The 20,156-nt window shown below is 42.4% G+C and overlaps 2 protein-coding genes across 2 annotated transcripts; both read right to left on the bottom strand.

The window, feature by feature from the left end:
- Positions 1-4,869: 4,869 nt before the first annotated feature.
- gdf2 (growth differentiation factor 2) lies at positions 4,870-8,704 on the bottom strand. The gene is made up of 2 exons (XM_063004024.1): positions 8,398-8,704; positions 4,870-7,042 (listed from the first exon to the last, which is right to left on the bottom strand). Exons 1-2 carry the CDS (start codon positions 8,702-8,704, stop codon positions 6,153-6,155), a joined length of 1,197 nt encoding a protein of 398 aa, XP_062860094.1. The 3' UTR covers positions 4,870-6,152.
- Positions 8,705-11,298: 2,594 nt separating this feature from the next.
- Positions 11,299-16,970, bottom strand: gdf10b (growth differentiation factor 10b). Its single transcript, XM_063004025.1, has 3 exons — positions 16,766-16,970; positions 14,393-15,237; positions 11,299-11,615 (listed from the first exon to the last, which is right to left on the bottom strand). The coding sequence occupies exons 1-3, from the start codon at positions 16,968-16,970 to the stop codon at positions 11,424-11,426; spliced, it is 1,242 nt and encodes a 413-aa protein (XP_062860095.1). The 3' UTR covers positions 11,299-11,423.
- Between the last annotated feature and the right edge of the window lie 3,186 nt (positions 16,971-20,156).

Consider the following 20,156-nt stretch of genomic DNA (forward strand, 5'->3'; position numbering starts at 1 on the left):
TGGGACGGGAACCTGGCGTGCTCCTACTAGATGGGACGGGAACCTGGCATGTTTGCACTAAAAATGTTATAACGGTCTTCTTCACAGACTGGATTGAACAATAAAGAACTTCTCCAGGCCACCCAAGAAGGATCTGTCCCTGTCGCTCTCGGCTTGCTCAATAGGGGTATTTGGTCTGTTGGTCCTGGATTTTGTAAAGTTGTTTTGAGACAATGTTCATTGTAAGAAGCGTTATATAAATGAGTCTGACTTGATTTGACTTGACTGATACACATAATTTATTCTGTACAATACCTGCACATCTGGACATTATAAAATTATTCTAATTCTAAACTGAAACGTTATATGCCGGAATAATACTTGAAACAAGTATTTTTTTTTTACCTCACCCATCATTTACTCAGTACCATGTACTGAGCAACACTTGTCTCTAGTCTTGTCTTCCTTAATGACTCTTTTTGTATTAATTTTTGGCCTTTTTTGTATTTATTGTACTGTGTTTTATCTGCACTGTGTTTACTGTACTGTCTTTTGTTCTATGTTGCACCCTGGTCCTGGAGGAACGTTGTTTCATTTTAGTATGTACTTGTATATAGCCGAAATGACAATAAAGCCTCTCTTGACCTCTCTCTCGACGTCTAGCCAAAAATAATGTAAACAAGTCCTATAATATGCTTTATTTATATTGTCGACGTCCGTTCTAATCATTGAGTTCCATTGGTAGCACATTTATACAATCACCAATCACAACAGAGGCAAGAGCCTGAAGAAAAAAACGTCCTTATTATACGTTAATAATTAATAAAAATGTGATTTGGGTTCCAGTGGCCTGCATGGAGCTTTGACCCTAACCTGACCGACTGAACACTTCTGGGATGAATTGAACCTAATCTTCGTCTTCTGGAAAGTGATTCCCACAGACTCTCAAAGATTAAAGGATGTTATACCCGTACAAAATGGTGCAAATCCGTATTAATGCCCAGACGTCTTTAAATCACCTACACCGATCAGGCATAACATTATGGCCACCTTCCTAATATTGTGTTGGTCCCCCTTTGGCTGCCAAAAAGCCCTGTAACTGTGATGCTCTGTGTATTTTGACAGCAATTTGAGCTACAGTAGCTCGTCTGTTGGGTCAATGGATCGGACCATCAATGAGCCTTGGCCGCCCATGACCCTGTCGCCAGTTTACCACTGTTCCTTCCTTGGACCACTTTAGATAGATACTGACCACCGCAGACCGGGACACACCCCACAAGAGCTGCAGTTTTGGAGATGCTCTGACCCAGTCGTCAAGCCATCACAATTTGGCCCTCGTCAAACTCGCTCAGATCCTCACGCTCGGCCATTTTTCCTGCTTCTAACATCAACTTTGAGGATAAAATGTTCACTTGCTGCCTAATATATCCCCCCCACTAACAGGTGCCGTGATGAAGAGATGATCAGTGTTATTCACTTCACCTGTCTGTGCTCACAATGTTATCAATGTGTTTAGAAAAGCAACTTGAAGAATTGAGAACATTCCAGGCATGGAAATAAACCTGCCTGTGGTGAAGAAGTAGATCAGGATTATGAAAGGTAAACTAGGGTCAGATCTGGTGCTTCTTAGATTTATGAATCTGCACTGGCAACATCACTGTGTATTTAAAATAAAACTTCTGCATGATCGCAGCATTGTGTAGTATTATTACAGCCAATCTGCAATTGTTTTTACTAAATTAAAGGACGGAGAATCCGCTTACGACAGCAGTGAACTGTAATCCTGTCTGATCTTTTAATGAGCGTCTCTTATGCAGTGCTGTCTGGTGATTCCTTGTGGCCAATGAGAACTTGAAGTCCCACATTAAGACGTCAGAGCCCTGAGCTGTGAGTCATGAGGGAAGAAAATTCTCTATTACATAACAGCGCTTGTTTAATTACATAAAGAAACCCAAAACATTTTTTAAATATTTGGTTGGAGTTGAAACAGTTCAAGTTGAACCTCTTGTACCACTCTACAGAAAAGGCCCACAAGATTTTGAAGTGTATCCGTGGGACATTTGTAAGGTCAGGCACTGTTGTTAAACAAGATAAATTGGCGTACATCTGATGTTCCAGGTCGACGTTCCCAATAGTGTTTGGTGGAATTCAGATCAGGGCCTTCACACAAACTGTGGCCACAACGTTGAAAGAATATCATTGGTTTTATATCACTGACCTGTCAAATCTGCAACATAACGCAACTTAAAACCTCTGACACCAACAAATTAACAGTCTGTGATGAACAACCCCAAATTAGAAAAAGTTGTGACAGTATGAAAAATGCAGTGTTCCTTACTGCATCTTCAGACGTGTTTGCAGGAAGAACGAGACAAAATAAAAGCTGAAACACTAAATCACTCGCTCTCCTCGGTGCCAAAACCTCTTTTAAGTGGTGAAAAGGAACGGCGACATTACAAAGCGGTAAATGCTTTACCGTCCCAACTTTATTTGGAATGTGTTGCAGGCCTGAAATGCAGGAATGGATGTTTATTAATAAATGAAATGAAGTTGATGAGATAAAAGATGAAATATCTCAGGTTCATCCTGTCTGACATCAAATAAAAGTCAAAGTCATTGTAAGAAACTCTGTGTTTTTATTTTATTAGCATTATCCATACTGTTCCAACTTTTTCCGATTTGGGGTTGTAATTTCCCCTTGTGACATGGCCTTCAAAAGCCTTTCTGTAGCTGGTCATTGTTTTGTTTCTCCATGAATAGGGTTAGTTTGACATGGAACCATGGTCTTTGGCCCAGGTTCATTTACATTTTTACATTTTCAGCATTTAGCAGACGCTTTTATCCAAAGCGACTTACACAATGAGCAGAACACGATGAGCAATTGAGGGTTAAGGGCCTTGCTCAGGGACCCAACAGTGGCAACTTGGTGGTGGCGGGGCTTGAACCGGCAACCTTCTGTTTACTAGTCCAGTACCTTAACCACTGAGCTATCACTGGCCCTAGGTTCAGAAAGAAACCAAAAGGTATCACCTTATTCTAGAAAAAAGACTACAAAAACATCATGAGCATATGTTGCTACACTGCCATGGTCTTAGGGTAATAAAGTAAATCTTTTTTGACTGTAGACCAGGGCCAGTGATAGCTCAGTGGTTAAGGTACTGGACTAGTAAACAGAAGGTTGCCGGTTCAAGCCCCGCCACCACCAAGTTGCCACTGTTGGGTCCCTGAGCAAGGCCCTTAACCCTCAATTGCTCATTGTGTTCCGCTCACTGTGTAAGTCGTTTTGGATAAAAAAGCGTCTGCTAAATGCTGAAAATGTAAATGTAAATGTAGACGATGTCAGTTATGTTCCAGCAACCTCTAACCTGTTAGGAAACTTGAATGGTTTCAAAAATATCTGTCTTCTACAATAAAATTGACAATTTAGACTTAATTTTTGCAGGAGCACTGATCCATGTACCTACTAAATGGTGCAGCCAAACGTGCCCTATTTATCGTGAAGAAATTGTGAGGCCATGCCACAAAGATAAAAGACATTATAGATCCTTCCACACCAGTAAAGTAAATAATCTAAGCTGATGTATGTAAATTATTGACCCACTTTCACATCTTGCCTTCAGTGTACACAGTACAGTCTTAACTGGCATTTATAAACATGTTGTTTGTTTGATCATGGTTTGCACAAAGGGTTTCTGGGTAGTCTATATTATGCACTGTAGAGTGAAATACCTTCATTTTTTCCTAACATGACTAACATGATTGTGCTCTGTGCACAACGCAGGTTCTAAAAGACATGGTTTAACGAGTCTGTTGTGGAGGAGCTCCACTGGTCTGACATTTTCGCCCAAAATCAGAGCCTGACCCTAGATGTGCTGCTTTGAATGAATGTGTGAAACGTTCTACTGACCACACTGGCTGATTCAGGCCTGAAGGGGGAGACAAATCCACATTTATGCTCATGGATTAGAACCGGAACAGTAAACAAGCTTACAATCAGGTGTCTGCATACTTTTGGTCATGTGTACTGTACATAGAGTAACACTGCTGTTGATCACATGTCAAAATGACTAAAATTAATATCAGTTCTTAACACCAAACATCGGGGTGTTCTTGGAAATCAGGATGGTGGACCAAAAAGTCTACACTCACTGTCCATTTTATCAGCTCCACTTACCAGCACTTTGTAGTTCTACAATTACTGACTGTAGTCCATCTGTTTCTCTGCATGCATTGTTAGCCCCCTTTCACCCTGTTCTTCAATGGTCAGGACACCCACAGGACCACTACAGAGGTATGAGTGGATCAGACACAGCAGCGCTGCTGGAGTTTTTAAACACCTCACTGTCACTGCTGGACTGAGAATAGTCCACCAACCAAAAATATATCCAGCCAACAGCGCCCCGTGGGCAGCGTCCTGTGACCACTGATGAAGGTCTAGAAGATGACCGACTCAAACAGCAGCAATAGATGAGCGATCGTCTCTGACTTTACATCTACAAGGTGGACCGAGTAGGTAGGAGTGTATTTAAAACCTCCAGCAGCGCTGCTGTGTCCGATCCACTCATACCAGCACAACACACACTAACACACCACCACCATGTCAGTGTCATTGCAGTGCTGAGAATCATCCACCACCTAAATAATACCTGCTCTGTGGGGGTCCTGACCGTTGAGGAACAGCATGAAAAGGGGGTAACAAAGCATGTAGAGAAACAGATGGACTACAGTCAGTAATTGTAGAACTACAAAGTGTTTCTATATGGTAAGTGGAGCTGATAACATGGACAGTGAGTGTAGAAACAAGGAGGTGCATAATAAATGCAAAACAACAGTGACATTAAATTTATAGATAATTTATTTATATATAATTAATATAATAGAATAGCAGTTTAAGTTTATAGCTCTTGTGCTATGGATTTAATGAAAGTAATTAAATAATTTTAGAATATTTTAGGAGGATTCTTCAATTGCGGGCTCTTTTGACCATCTTAACTTTTGAAAAATAAAATTAGTAATAATTTAGTTTTAATTATGTCAAGATAATGCTCACATGCTTTAGAGCAAAGACTTAATGATGGCTACAACTGAGCTTATATAGAATTTTAATATTTCATATTTATCTGCGAAGTGGCAGCAAAATGTCATTATGTGTTGGTAATGACAATTTTTTACTTTTTTTAAGAACAAAACTAGCTAGGCCATGGATTTGCTAAAGCTAGTCAACAGCTAGTACAAGATGCACTTTAAATAAATATAAATAATGTGTACATTTCTTTTTTTTTGGTGAAGTACTGCCATATTAATGTAAATGGTAATGACGCTGAATAAATATACTCTATGATCAGGAGGAATACATGATTAAATTACTCACATTTCCAGACATTAAAATGTTAATCTGCTCTCATGGCTGGCATGTGCTTCCTTGCGAGTCTTTGTTTCCATGGTTACAACATAAACAAGTGTTACCTTCAAATGATTCCCTACAGAAACCATACGCTGTTGCGGTAATGACGATAATGCTGGTTGACGATATTTTTGGTTGACGATAATGACAGTAATATATTGCTCAAAAATATGCATAGGTTGTACAAATATGAAAAAAAATTACATTTTGTTTCTTTTTAAGTTATTATAAAACTCATATTGTGATTTTTATAATGAATTGATCACTTTTTAGCATTTTATTAGAGCAGAGAAGTTTTAAAGTCTGGGTTGGGGACAAGGCCAAAGTAGCAAAATATTGATGTTTAAATCATCATAAAAAATGGAAATCATAATTATTTTGGTATGTAATTTTTTTTAGTGATGCAATAAATGATCTTTTTAATACCTAAACTATTTGTTTTGTAATAAAGTATTTTTAACACAAATTTATAACTTAGGGACGTAAAAGTTCCCCCAATTGAAGAATCACCCTTTAATAAATACAGGTGTGCAGGGCGTGTGGGGGTGTTTACACAAATTATTTTTGTTTATAGAAGGTAAAATGATTCTGAACACTGATCTAAAAACTTGAGACTGTTATTGCTGCAATAGGCCGTATTAATCCCCATGGTTTGTACATAAGACATGCATGTATCTTACAGGTGAACGTAACCTCTGATCATTACTGTCTGTAGAGCTTAATAATGTGTTATGAAGAGACTGTGTGGGTCCAGGAGTTTGTGTCCCCGTTACCTACAGCCGCATTTTGCCACTTTCATCTCCTCGTAAAGGTGCCTGACAGTGATGACACCGTTCTCCTGGTACATGACCGTTAAGGGGTCCAGCTTCGTCGGTACGCAGCACGCTTTGTTCACCTTCTTCGGGTTTCTCAGATTCACCAGCGTCTGAATGATGGCGTGTTTGGACGGGGTGACTTTATCCGTCAGGGGGAAAGAACACGCCCCTTTGCATTCGTAGGCTTCGTACTCGGGAGGCGCGACGATCCATTTGTCCCATCCGATGTCCTTAAAGTTCACCTTCATCGAAGTCCTGTGGCAGAAGTCCTTCCGCGGGCTCCGTTTTCTTCTCGGATGCCGATCCAGCTCCACCTCGTTGCTCGAGTCTTCGAAAGGATCCGGGTTCAAGAAGAAGTTCTGCTCCTCGTGGGTCATCATCTCCGTGAGCTCAGATTTGGCTTTTCGGTTCCTGTTCTCCAGATCATCCGAGAAGACGATGAGAACCGGGCTCGTGTTGTCCTCCAAATTCAGGCTGATATTCTTCCCTCCTGTTTCAGACGACCCACAGCCGTGGCTCTGCACGTCGACCTGAAGTTCTCCGGCTCCACGCTTCGACTGGAGCCATTTCTGGACGCCACTCGTCACGTCAAACGCCTCCCAGCTGTGTTCTGCGCTGCCGACGTCCCTCCTGTCCAGTAACTGGAATATGTCCCGATTTTGAAGGTGCACGACGTTGTAGACGCTAACAGAAGTGAAAACGTCACAACAGGCTGATTGATCTCCATCCCACAGTGTGAAGAGTTGAAGCTGGACCCTGGTGACTTTTTCATAGGTGGGAATGGAAACATTGAACAGAAGTCTGAGTCTGTTCTTGTGCTTGCTGGTGACTGAGCGGGTCGCATCTAAGGAGAAGAATAAACGATGGTTTGCATTTATTACAACTAGATTGGGAGGGAAACAAATAAAATGACACTAACAAAGCAGAACTGATGTGATAACATTTACATTTGCAGCATTTAGCAGACGCTTGTATTCAATCCAAGCAATTGAGGGTTAAGGGCCTTGCTTAAGGGTCCAACAGTGGCAAACTGGCAGTGGTGGGGCTTGAACCAGCGACCTTCTGATTACTAGTCTACAACTAGGCTACAACTGCCCTGAAGTACTCCACCACTCGCCACTGTTTTATTCAAAGCGACTTACAGTTATGACTAAATACAATTTGATTAATTGAGGGTTAAGGGCTTTGCTTAAGAGACCAACAGTGGCAACCTGGCAGAGGTGGGACTTGAACCGATTACCTTTCGATTACTAGTCCAGTTTCTTAACCACTTTTATCCAAAGCGACTTACAATTATGACTGAATACAATTTGATCAATTGAGGATTAACAGCCTTGCTCAGGGGCCCAACAGTAGCAAACTTGGAGTGCTGGAGCCTATCCCAGCTGTTCAATGGGCGCAAGGCACACAGTAACACCCTGGACGGGGCACCATTCCATCGCAGGGCAGATACACACACACACACACACACACACACATTTACCTATAGGGCAATTTAGTGTCTCCAGTTAACCTGTCTGCATGTTTTTAGACTGTGGGAGGAAACCGGAGCTCCCGGAGGAAACCCACACAGACACAGAGAGAACATGCAAACTCCACACAGAAAGGACCTGGACCGCCCCGTCTGGTGATCAAACCTAGGACCTTCTTGCTGTGAGGCAACAGTGCTACCCACCGAGCCTTCATGCCTAATTTAAGTCTTTTGTAAACACACAGTGGCATAAAGCGCATGTTTAAGACGTTTGATACCTGCATACAGAACTAATAAAGACGTGGCATCGATAATAAGCCTGTTTCATTTCTACATCTAACAGTCTTGACTTAAAATTTTAATTTTAACCTGAAATTGAATTAAAACTCTGACTTATACCTGGATGACAACAGGACCTGGTTTGGGCCCACGCAGCAATTTTAAGACATCAAATGGGATTTCTGAAGCCTGATAAACTGCTAATTTAACCAGAATGGTGCTATTTCCAGGAAATGAATTAATGTTTGGCAAAAAAGTAAGAAGGAGCTTGTTGGGATGTCCAGTTCCAAAATCATGGGCAATAAATGCAGTGTAATATATAACAGCTTCTATAACAACTCTTCTGTACATAAAGGCGATAAATACGACTGAATGGAAGCTGCCAATGTCTACATCCTTGAGTTTGGAACAGGCTGTCCATATACTTTTGTAAACTGGTAGCACCTTACCTCGTATAACAAAGCTGCGAATGACATCGGCGTGCGGGACGGACGACGTATCGGCGGCGTATCTGTTGTACAGCTCCATCATGAACAGAGGAGGCCGGACCTGCCTCTGCTCCTGAGGAACTCCCGACAGGTTCAGCATCTTCAGGAAATCTCCCTCAACGGGTCCGAAGAGGTTCTCCGGGTCGTCGGCTTCGTCCAGGAGATCCTTGCCTTCTTTCCAGCGGGTGGCGTCCCTCACTGATCTTCCCTGGCAGGGTCCTACCAGACCGAGGTACAGGTACAGGAACAGATATCGGAATCCTACCATGGTGTCTAGGTTTTACATCTGGCTTGCTGTTGAGGAGAAGCCGCTGGAGTTTGGGTTTCCAGTGTGAAGGCGCTCGGTGGCGAGTTCCCTCCCATACTGTACGATAAACAGTCCACACTCTCGACCAAAGCAGTAGCTGGGTTATTCTTATCTGGAGCGTGGATGTTGTGTTTCAGCTCCGTTATCGCCCCACGCTGTTGGTTAATGAAGTCAGTGTAAACATTCGAGCGATGTTCGGGGACTAATGAGTGGGGGAACGGATGCAGGAATGTTCATCCCTTTCCGGGGTCAAGTGTAGGATGAGGGATTTGGGTGTTTGGCTCGATGGCCCTTATAGATTCCGCTGGAGAGTCGATTTTATATACACACTCTTACACTTATTTGAATCAAAATGAAAGTCGCAGGGTGAGTTAAATTAATCACACATTATCATAACGACCACATTAGTTTCATTATATGGAATAGTCGTGGAATAGTCGCAGGGTTTGTTGGATTAGGGTCATCGTCCTGTGTGCGGTCACATGGTTTGTCTCTCAATCACGTCATTATATTGTGGACTGTGACAACAGTGACCCAAAACTTACAAAATAATCTATAAATAATAGAGGAAATGCAGAGAGAAATGATAAACCATATTGAACAATAAACATAATCGTTATTATTATTACTCTAATGAAAGAGAATTCAAGAAAAGTTGGGACAGGATGTGAAACCTAAATAAAAAATAAAACAGGCTTGTGGCTTGTCCCTCCTCAGATCTCTGTTGGTGAACCTGCAGCACCTCTTGATGTTTTAGAGATGCTTCACACAATTGACCATCATAATTCAACCCCAAAAAGGAAAACATCAGACCACAAAAAGAAAGACATCAAACCTTAAAAAGAAGGATGTCAGACCCCAAAAAGGAGAAACATCAGACCCCAAAAAGGAGAAACATCAGACCCTAAAAAGGAGGAACATCAGACCCTAAAAAGAAGAAACATCAGACCTCAAAAAGGAGGAACATCAGACCCTAAAAAGAAGAAACATCAGACCCTAAAAAGGAGGAACATCGGACCCTAAAAAGGAGAACATCAAACCCCAAAATGGAGGAACATCGGGTCCCAAAAAGGAGGAACATCAGACCCTAAAAAGAAGAAAATTAGACCACAAAATGGAGGAACATCGGGTCCCAAAAAGGAGGAACATCAGATCCCAAAAAGGAGAACATCAAACCCCAAAAAGGAGGAACATCAAACCACAAAAAGGAGGAACATCAGGTCCCAAAAAGGAGAACATCAAACCCCAAAAAGGAGGAACATCAGACCTCAAAAAGGAGAACATCAGACCCTAAAAAGGAGGAACATCAGACCTCAAAAAGGAGGAACATCAGACCTCAAAAAGGAGGAACATCAGACCCTAAAAAGGAGGAACATCAGACCCCAAAAAGGAGGAACATCAGACCCCAAAAAGGAGAACATCAGACCCCAAAAGAAAAACATCAGACCACAAAAAGGAGACCAGACCCCAAAAAAGAAGGAACATCAGACCCCAAAAAGGACCTCAGACCTTAAAAAGGAGAACATCACACCACAAAAAGGAGGAACATCATCGTACAGAAACCCTCGACTCAGCCTGTACAGAGAACCACACTAATCCTCCTGTATTCCTCAGTTGTTCTTGCCAGCACCTGTCAGTCAGTAGGAGGCGCTGTTGCAGAAATAATTTCTTTGTAAAACTCACACCAAGTTTATATCTTACACCAAAACAAAGACTAAATGTATAATGTTTTTTATTTTTCACAGGAGAAATATAAATAAGAAGATTCAAATGTTACAGATTTATTTACACTATTTAATCATGACTAATTCCAGTTAGAAGCGTAAATATTAGAGTCGTACGCGGGTTCAGATCTGTTATAAAGTTGTTAGTAACTCAGTTTAAACATGTTCGGTTGGTGGAGCAGATTCAGCAGGTCCTGATCAGGGCACTTCTCTGTAGTTTCTGTATTTTGTTGTAGCAGGTACGTGGTCTCAGGTGTAAACGTTCAGTCCGTCACTGATTTATGGGTCTCAAGTGTTACAACTGGTATAAAAACGTATCTACACCCACCCGACACTTTATTAGGAACACCTTTACACATCAGTCATCAGAATCACTTCGTCTGTGGTGCGGTTGTTGGTGCTGGACTGGCTGATCTCACGGATTTTTATTCAAAACATTCCACACAGTTTAAAAAGCATCCAGTAAGTGGCAGTTTTATCAGCATAAATTATATCTGAATATCAGCATAATATTCCACAAGCACACCAGCGCTGGGATTCTGGACTCACTGGATTCAAATCTCAGCTCTGCTACCGGTCGGCTGGGCACCCCCTAGTGGACAAAATCGGGCTCTAGTCTGCTGGGTGGGAAAAGACGGGACTAAAACGTGGGCGGGGTCTTCGAGGCTGTGTAAGGACCCTGGTTAGGAGATCAGTGTGTGACTCTCCGTGGGCGAGACCGACCTCACACACCGGGCGAATAAGAATGAGTAGAATGGAGGGCGTGTCAGGCAGATATACCCTCCTCGTACACCATCGAGGTCTCCAGCAGAGGAAGAGGAACTGGCTATGACTAAACTTGAAGAGAAAAGGGAGAACATGCAGAAATAAAATTAAATTGTGAAAAGTTGGACATTGGGTGTCAAAAATATTGTGCAGGTGTACCTAATAAATTGGTCGGTGGGTATTTTCAGTCTCTATCTACAGGCACAGGTCCCCACAGACATGTTGGGAAAAAGTTTGAGCACCAGGTTTCTGCTGTCGTCGAAGAACAGCACGGCCAGAGAGTCCATCTCGTCGGGTACACAACAGGGTTCAGGAACTCCGGGGACGATGCCCACCGCCCTGACGATGCTCTGAATCGTGGCGTGATTGGACGGGTGAACCATCTAGAGGTGGAGAAGAGAGATGTACTGGTCAGAGAGCTGTTTAATGTGAAGAGTTATACCAAATACTAAATAATTTTTTTGGTTGGTGGACTATTCTCAGCCCAGCAGTGACAGTGAGGTGTTCAAAAACTCCAGCAGCGCTGCTGTGTCTGATTCACTCATACCAGCACAACACACACTAACACACCAGCACCACCATGTCAGTGTCACTGCAGTGCTGAGAATCATCCACCACCTAAATAATACCTGCTCTGTGGCGGTCCTGTGGGGGTCCTGACCATTGAAGAACAGAGTGAAAGGGGGTAACAAAGCATGTAGAGAAACAGATGGACTACAGTCAGTAATTGTAGAACTACAAAGTGCTTCTAAATGGTAAGTGGAGCTGATGAAATGGACTGAGTAGAAATAAGGAGGTGTAGAAACGTCCTATTTATAGATCAGAATCGTTTATTTATTCTTAGCTGCAGTTCTTCGGAATCACTACTAGAGGGCGCCAAAACAGGGGAGAGCTTTACCATCGGCGCAGTCTGTTTTAAAACCATTTTATACTGTTCAGGGTCGTGGTGGGTCCAGTTCACTAGGTGAGAGGCAGGAAACACACGGGACAGGTCGCCAGTTCATCACAGGGCACAAACACACACACACACGCACACACACACACACACACACACAGGAGCACCAATTTACCTGCCTGCAGGTTTTTGGACTGTGGGAGGAAACCCACACAGTCACGGGGAGAACATGCAAACTCCACACAGAAAGGACTCGAACCGTTCCACCTGGGAATCGAACCCAGGGCCTTCTTGCTGTGAAGTGACAGTGCTACCCCCAGTGCTAGCCATCGTGCCGCACCCAGGAAGAGCAGTACAGTTGTTTTGGGGTATCAAACCAGGCATCTCATGATAAATGCCTTGCAACTTTATGAAAACAGTCTGGGGAAGGGCCATCTTCTCCTCTCCAGCATGTCTATGTCCCTGTGACTGAAGCAGGGTCCAAAAAACATGGTTTAATGGGTCCAGTGACCTGAACCGAGCCCTGACGTAAACCCTAACAAACTCCTTTGAGATAAATTGGAACATAACTGAGGCAGGGTTTCTTCTCCAGCATCAGTACCTGACCTTGTAAATGTGTTTTTTTAAACAGAAAAGACACAAATTCCCACAGACAAACTGCAAAATCTGCAAAAAAAGAACTTTCCAGAGGAGTGGAGGCTGTGATCACCACTCAGGGGTCTTATAGTATTTACTGTATCTACCAACAATCTAAATACTTAATGCAGCTCAACATGTTGGAGTTTGTAATGTCACAAAAGTCTTAGTGACCAATAAAATGAATCAAATCAAGAGATTTTAAAAACACTGCAAGGCCAAAAGTATGTGGACACCCTAATCCTGAGCTTTTGGGACAAAATCATGGGTATTAAAATGGAATAAACAACCATAACGGCGTCCCACAAGAATTTGGAATGCATCTGTGGGATTTAGGCCCTGATATTGGACGGAGAGGCCGAGTTAGCAATCCATGTCCCAATTCATCCCAAACATCCATGTGATTGAGGTCACTCTCTCTTAATACAGTGTAGTCTGAAGGATTAAAGTGCTCTGATATTTTATATGGTTTTAGTACATTAATAATATTTTGTCCTGTAGAGGGTAAAAATACCATCAATTCCTCACACATTTAAGATTTTTGTTGTTGTTTAGTCTCCATGTTTTTGGAATTCATTGTCGGTAGCTCAGTGGTTACCCCACTAGTAATCGAAAGGCCATTGGTTCAAGCCTCACTACCGCCAGGTTGCCACTGTTGGGCTCCTGAGCAAGACCCTAAACCCTGAGTAGCTTGGATTGTGTTTCAATCACAAAAACATGAGTCGCTTTGGATATTAGCATCTCCTAAACGCTATGAATGGGCGGCACGGTGGCTAAGTGGGTAGAACTGTTGCCTCACAGCAAGAAGGTCCTGGGTTTGATCCCCAGGTGGGGCGGTCCGGGTCCTTTCTGTGCTTAGTTTGCATGTTCTCCCCGTGTCTACGTGGGTTTCCTCCGACAGTCCAAAAACATGCAGCCAGGCTAATTTAAGATACTGAATTGCCCTATAAGTGAATGTGTGTGTGTGTGTGTGTGCAATCCACATCCCAATTCATCCCAAACATCCATGTGATTGAGGTCAGGGCTCTGTGCAAGCCTACAAGCCTAGTGTTTAGGGTACTGGACTAGTAATCCAAAGGTCGCTGGTTCAAGTCCCACCACTGCCAGGTTGCCACTGTTGGGCCCTTGAGCAAGGCCCTTAATTCTCAATTGCTTAGACTGTATACTGTCACAGTACTGTAAGTCGCTTTGTATAAACGTGGCCACTAAATGCCGTAAATGTAAATCATGTCTTTATGGGGGCACAGTCACAGTGGGACAGAAAAGGGCCTTCCCCAAACTGTTTATTTACATTTTCGGCATTTAGCAGACGCCTTTATCTGTATTACATTACAGATACAGTATACAGTCTAAGCAATTGAGGGTTAAGGGCCTTGCTCAAGGGCCCAACAGCAGCAACCTGGCAGTGGTGGGGCTTGAACCAGCAACCTTCTGATTACCAGTCCAGGACCTTAACCACCAGGCTACGGCTTTAACATGATAGATTCTTCGCACCTGTTAAAATAGGTTAGACAAAACATTCAACAAGTGTGGTGATTGGGTGTAGCTAAAACTCCTAAACTCAATAATAATTAATGGTGTCCATATACTTTTGATCACAGTTACATCAAACAGAACCAAATGTCGAACCTTGGGCAGAGGAAACCCGCACGTCCCCGCGCAGTAGAAGGCGTCGAAGGCTTTGGGCGCCAGGATCCACTCGCTCCAGCCGATATCAGCGAAGTCCACCTTCAGGTAGCGCCGGGCGCAGGCTCGAGGTTCGGCCCACTGTTTACGCCGAGCCTTCTTCATGGTCTTCTCATCAAAACTCAGCTCCTGAGACCTGCTCGCTCCGTTCCTGCTCTCAGGACTCCTGGGTAACATTTGAGACTTTGATGCGAAGAACGTGTTGTACCACAGCTCCTTGTTTTTGGAATCGTTGTCCTGGATGTCCGGGAGGAAATTCCTCCGCGAGTGGACGGCTTCTCTTCGGATCCTGGAGCTTGAGGCGACGACGGGGGGTCTGGTTCCTCGCTCTTCTCCTACAGGAGCGTACCTCTGCAGGCTCGACGCGATGCTGTTCGGCTCGTTTATGGCCAGGTCGTTGGCATGGACGATAATAAAAGGCAAAGTGAGGGGCGAGAAGCGATCCTGCTGCGACTCCAAGGTAAACTCGGCGGAAATGGAGAGCTCGTTTTCATCGCGCGCCCTCTGGACAATGGAAGACACGTCAGACGTCTGCCAGGACCTTTTCCTGTGAGGAGACAGCGTGATGTTTCCCAGGTGAGACTGGGATGACGTGTTTGATGAGGTTCCTTGAAGGACTAACTGGACCGGGTGCTGGATACGACACCAGGAGTCTCGGGAAGGGTGGCAGCTCCGGGGGTGCTGGCGGCCCGGCTGGTTGAAGTAGTGCAGGCGGGCGGACAGGACGAGCTCGGTGTCTGGGATGGACGTCAGGTTGAAATAAAAAAGAACCTTCTTGTTGGACGACACTAAAAAAAAAAATAAAACAAATAAACAACCAATTAGATTTGGAACTGGAACTCACAACCATCTGATACACTTCAGGGTTTAACAGTAACCAGTCAGTCACTATATGACCAAAACTATGTAGACACCAGGCCACATGCAACAACAACAACAAATAGTGGGTGGTTCACATCACCAGGAACCCACGGAAGCTGGTTTCAATCTTTCAGTCACCCAAAACATGCTAGTAGGTAGATTGGCTGCTCTAATAAATGTGTAAGTGTGCCCCCTTGTTGAAAGCAGCAGGCAAGGATATGAATTAATAAATGAATTAATAAATGAAATAATAACAATAACAACACACAATTTATAAATGAACAAATGATGAATGAAGTGCATAAATAAATTAATTGATTAATTAATTCATACATTACTTGACCAGTAAGTGAATGCGTGCATTAATAAATAGGTTAATAAACAAATAATGCATAAACGAATCGCATAAATAAACTTTTAAATAATAAATAAACGTATGTATGAATAAATGAATAAATACAGGAATTAATCAAAAAATGCATTTATACATCAATAAATAAAGACATGATTTATAAGTGTGTTAATAGATGAATGAATTATTAAATAAACGCCTGTGTGCATAAATGAATAAACACATGATGCATAAATAAACAGCATAAAGAAATAAATTCATTAATAACTTAATGCATAAATAAATAAATAAATGGATGAACAAATAAACAAATGAATTAGTTAATACATGCATAAATTCATGAATATATTAATTAATTAATTGTTGAATAAATAAATAAACAAATAAATAAATGAATGCATGCATACATATATAAATTAATAAATTAAGTAATAAATTAAGTAATACATGAATTATTAAATGAAGGCATGCATAAATAAATAAATGGATTAATAAATTAATTAATTAATAAATGAATAAATAAATGAATTAATAAATGAATAATTGAATGAATTAATAAATGATTTAGTAAATGAATAAATAAATGAATTAATAAATGAATAATTGAATGAATTAATAAATGATTTAGTAAATGAAAAAATAAATGAATTAATAAATTATTCAATAAATGAATTAATAAATGAATTAATAAACGAATTAATGAATGATTTAATAAATGAATGAATAAATGATTTAATAAATGAATAAATAAATGAATTAATAAATATATGAATTAATAATTAAATTAATAAATGAATTAATAAATGAATACATGCATAAATATATGAATTAATACATAAAAAAAAAAAAAATAATTAAATGAATAAATAAATAAATAAATGAATTAATAAATGAATTATTAAATGAATGCATGCATAAATAAATGAATATATAAATTAATAAATTAAAAAATAATTAAGTGAATGAATACATGAATACATGAATAAATGAGTGAATGAATAAATAAATAAATAAATAAATAAATAAATAAATAAATAAATAAATAAGTGAGTGAATGAATGAATGAGTTATTAAGTGAATAAATGAGTAAATAAGTGAATTACCATGGTAAGACCTGAAGCTCCGGACTGTGTTCTGTAAACTCTGTCTGTCCTGATCTGAGCTGAACTCCCGGTAAAGTCTCATCATGGTGATTTGTAACGCGTCCCGCTGCGCATCTTCATCCCGTCCGAACGGGTGCACGCGCTCCGCTTTCACCGTGTCCATGACCAGGACCGTGTAGAACAAACACATCCAGATGTGCTCCATGTCCAGAGTCCAGAGTTCGGTTCCTCCAGCGGGGAGAAGCTTCTCAGTGAGGGAGTGAAGAATGGGCGGATGAGGACGGAGCGGCTCCGGCAGCGATGTGGCGCAAACGCGGACTCGCGCAAACCCAAGTGGGAGCGATCAGTGTACAGCGTGTTGGGTTCAAAAGTATGTGGACACCTGAGCATGAGCTTGTTGGCCATCCCATTCCAAAACTATACGATCCGATATGACGCCACTTTTCTGGAAAAGCATTTCCACACGATTTGGAAACGTGTCTGTGGGAATTTGTGTCCATTTATTTATTTAAAAGCATTTACTTAGAAAAGCATTTATCCAAAGCGACTTACACCAAAATCAGGTATAACATTATGACCACCTTCCTAATATTGTGTTGGTCCCCTTTTGCTGCCAAAACAGCCCTGACCCATCGGGGCATGGACTCCACTAGACCCCTGAAGCTGTGCTGTGGTATCTGGCACCAAGATGTCAGCAGCAGATCCTTTAACTCCTGTAAGTTGTGAGGTGGGACCTACATGGATTGAACCTGTTTGTCCAGCATGTCCCACAGATGCTCTATTGGATCAAGATCTAGGGCATTTAGAGGCCAAGTCAACACCTCAAACTGGTTGTTGTGCTCCTCAAACCGTTCCTGAAGCATTTGTGCTTTGTGAAAGACGCCACAGATATCAGGGAATAACGTCTCCATGAGAGGGTGAACATGGTCTGCAGCGATGCTTAGGTAGGAGCTACGTGTCAGAGTAACTTCCACATGGATGGCAGGACCCGAGGTTACCCAGCAGAACGTCGCCCAAAGCATCACACTGCCTCTGCCAGCTCGCCTTCTTCCCATAGTGCATCCTGGTGCCGTGTGTTCCCCAGGTAAGCGTCATGATGTAAAAGAGAACCTGATTCATCAGACCAGGCCACCTTCCATTGCTCCGTGGTCCACTTCCGATGCATATGTGCCCACTGTTGGCTCTTTCGTGGGTGGACAGGGGTCAGCATGGGCACCCTGACTGGTCTGCGGCTATGCAGCCCCGTACACAACAAACTGTGATGCTCTGTGTATTCTGACACCTTTCTATCAGAACCTGACATGTGAACATGACGGTGAAGTTCAGGGCCACAGAAGCTCCACCAGACCGGGTTACAGTCATACTGGAGCAGGAAAGGGCCTTCCCTAAAGTCTTTCTTCCACCGCTAATCAAAACAGAAAGGGTAAAAAGAGCATGGAGCGAGAATCAACACACTCTGGAAGTTCTTTTCTTCTGTGCAGGAGTGAGGAGGGCTTTGACCCGGCTCTGCAGGCTATCAGCTCTGTGGATGAAGAAGGATCATCCATCATTAGGACGTAGACATGTGGGTTCAACAACAAAAGTAATGAGCTACTCCACAAAGAAATTCTAGCTAGGAATAATGGAGGGGCGGAATGGGGGGGTGGGGGGGGGTGGGGGGGTGTCACTGCTTGAAAAATGAACAGGATAGTGTCGGGGTTCCAAAAAAATGTCCAGAAGTATGTGGACTAACAAACCAAAGTTAAGGCGACACTTAATGAGTGAAGACTTGTTCCTGTTCCAGCTTGATGATGCCCCAAATTTGAGATCAAACAGCGTTCCAGTTCATCCTACTGTAACTGCAGACGTACACTGTAGATCTTCATACCTTCATCCCAGAACTAGACCCTGTATGGATCAGGGCACAAAACCAAACCTTTGTGGCTATAACAGCCTCCACTCTTTCGAAAAGTGTGTCTGTGGAAATGAAGTTGACCAGACAGAACATAAAGTACAGCGGTACCTTGTACCTCGACGTCCCCTAAACTCGAAATCTATAAACCGCTTTGCAGTAAAACCTCATCAGCGTGTGAATCTGAGCTGAATCAGCATTAGTGTGGAATAAGGTGCAGATCCAGGGTTACAGCTCCACATGTATCTGTGTTTATCTGGATTCTCCTCCCTGTTTCACTTTTAAACTTGTGTTACAGCTCCAGCTTCTGAGAAATGGTGAGAATCAGAATCAGCTTCTCCCAGAGTCTAAAACGCTTCTGGTTCAAAATAAAGCTTAACGTGGTTTAATGTAGTAAAAGAAGGAGACAGGGTGTGAATGCGCCGGTGCTGAAGGGAATACGGTATTCCAAGATCAAGCATCTCCACCGTTAAGAAGCGCCAGGAAACAATAAAGAAGTAAAACTAAAGTGCAGCTTTTATTGTATTTTTATTGATGTGTAACTGTTTGTAATTGTATTTCAGTGTGTTTATATTATATTTGTGTTACTTTCAGTGTTTAAGTGTCAAAAACAACCTCATTATTTTACATGAGACTAAAATATCTGCATCTCCACGGGACCATGGACGCATTAACAGGTTTTCCAAACATCCTTATGGGAAAAAATACCTCAAAACACAACGTCTTTAAAAATCTACGCCACCCCCAGAACCGACTCACGTCCAGTTTCAAGGTATTATAAAGCAGTCGTACCCTGAGCAGCGAGATTATGGTAAGTAAAACCCAAAATAAAACCATCAGAACCGCACATTTATTCATGTAGGGGTCGCTGTGGGTCCGGTACCACCAGGAACTACTGGGATCGAGGTAGGAACATGGACACCGTTGTAGCCTAGCGGTTAAGGTACTGGACTAGTAATTGACCGGTCGCTGGTTCAAGCCCCACCATTGCCAGGTTGTCACTGTTGGGCCCTTGAGCAAGGCCCTTGGACAATTTACTGTCACAGTTTATAAATGTACTGTAAGTCGCTTTGGATTAAGTATAAATGGAACACAGTAACACTCTAAAAACCAGAGGTGAGGTTCAAACCCGGATCCTCAGGGCTCATACTCCTGTGCTGCACCTAGTCCGTCATCGGGACGTTTGAGGAAATGATTTTTGCTGTGCTAGATTAATCAGTCCACACTTATTTCAGAGTAAACGTTTGTTTTAAGCAGGAGAAGTCTTAGCACCAGAGCGGCGTGCTGGACAGATGTGCTGGTGTGTTTGGATCTGAAACAGCTGCATCTGTAGGACCTTCACCCCAGAGATCAGTGAGCTACCAGTGAGCTACCGGCCTCTTATCTGTTTACCTAAACGCTGGGACGCTCCAGTCCATCCTCACAGTTATCAATCACGTCAATGTGCTCCCCAGGACCGAAGCCGTTCCCTCATCATGGTTCCTTCAGCTCCACACTGAT

This window comes from Trichomycterus rosablanca, chromosome 10 (assembly GCF_030014385.1).
Source record: "Trichomycterus rosablanca isolate fTriRos1 chromosome 10, fTriRos1.hap1, whole genome shotgun sequence".
In the NCBI taxonomy this organism is placed as follows: Eukaryota; Metazoa; Chordata; class Actinopteri; order Siluriformes; family Trichomycteridae; genus Trichomycterus; species Trichomycterus rosablanca.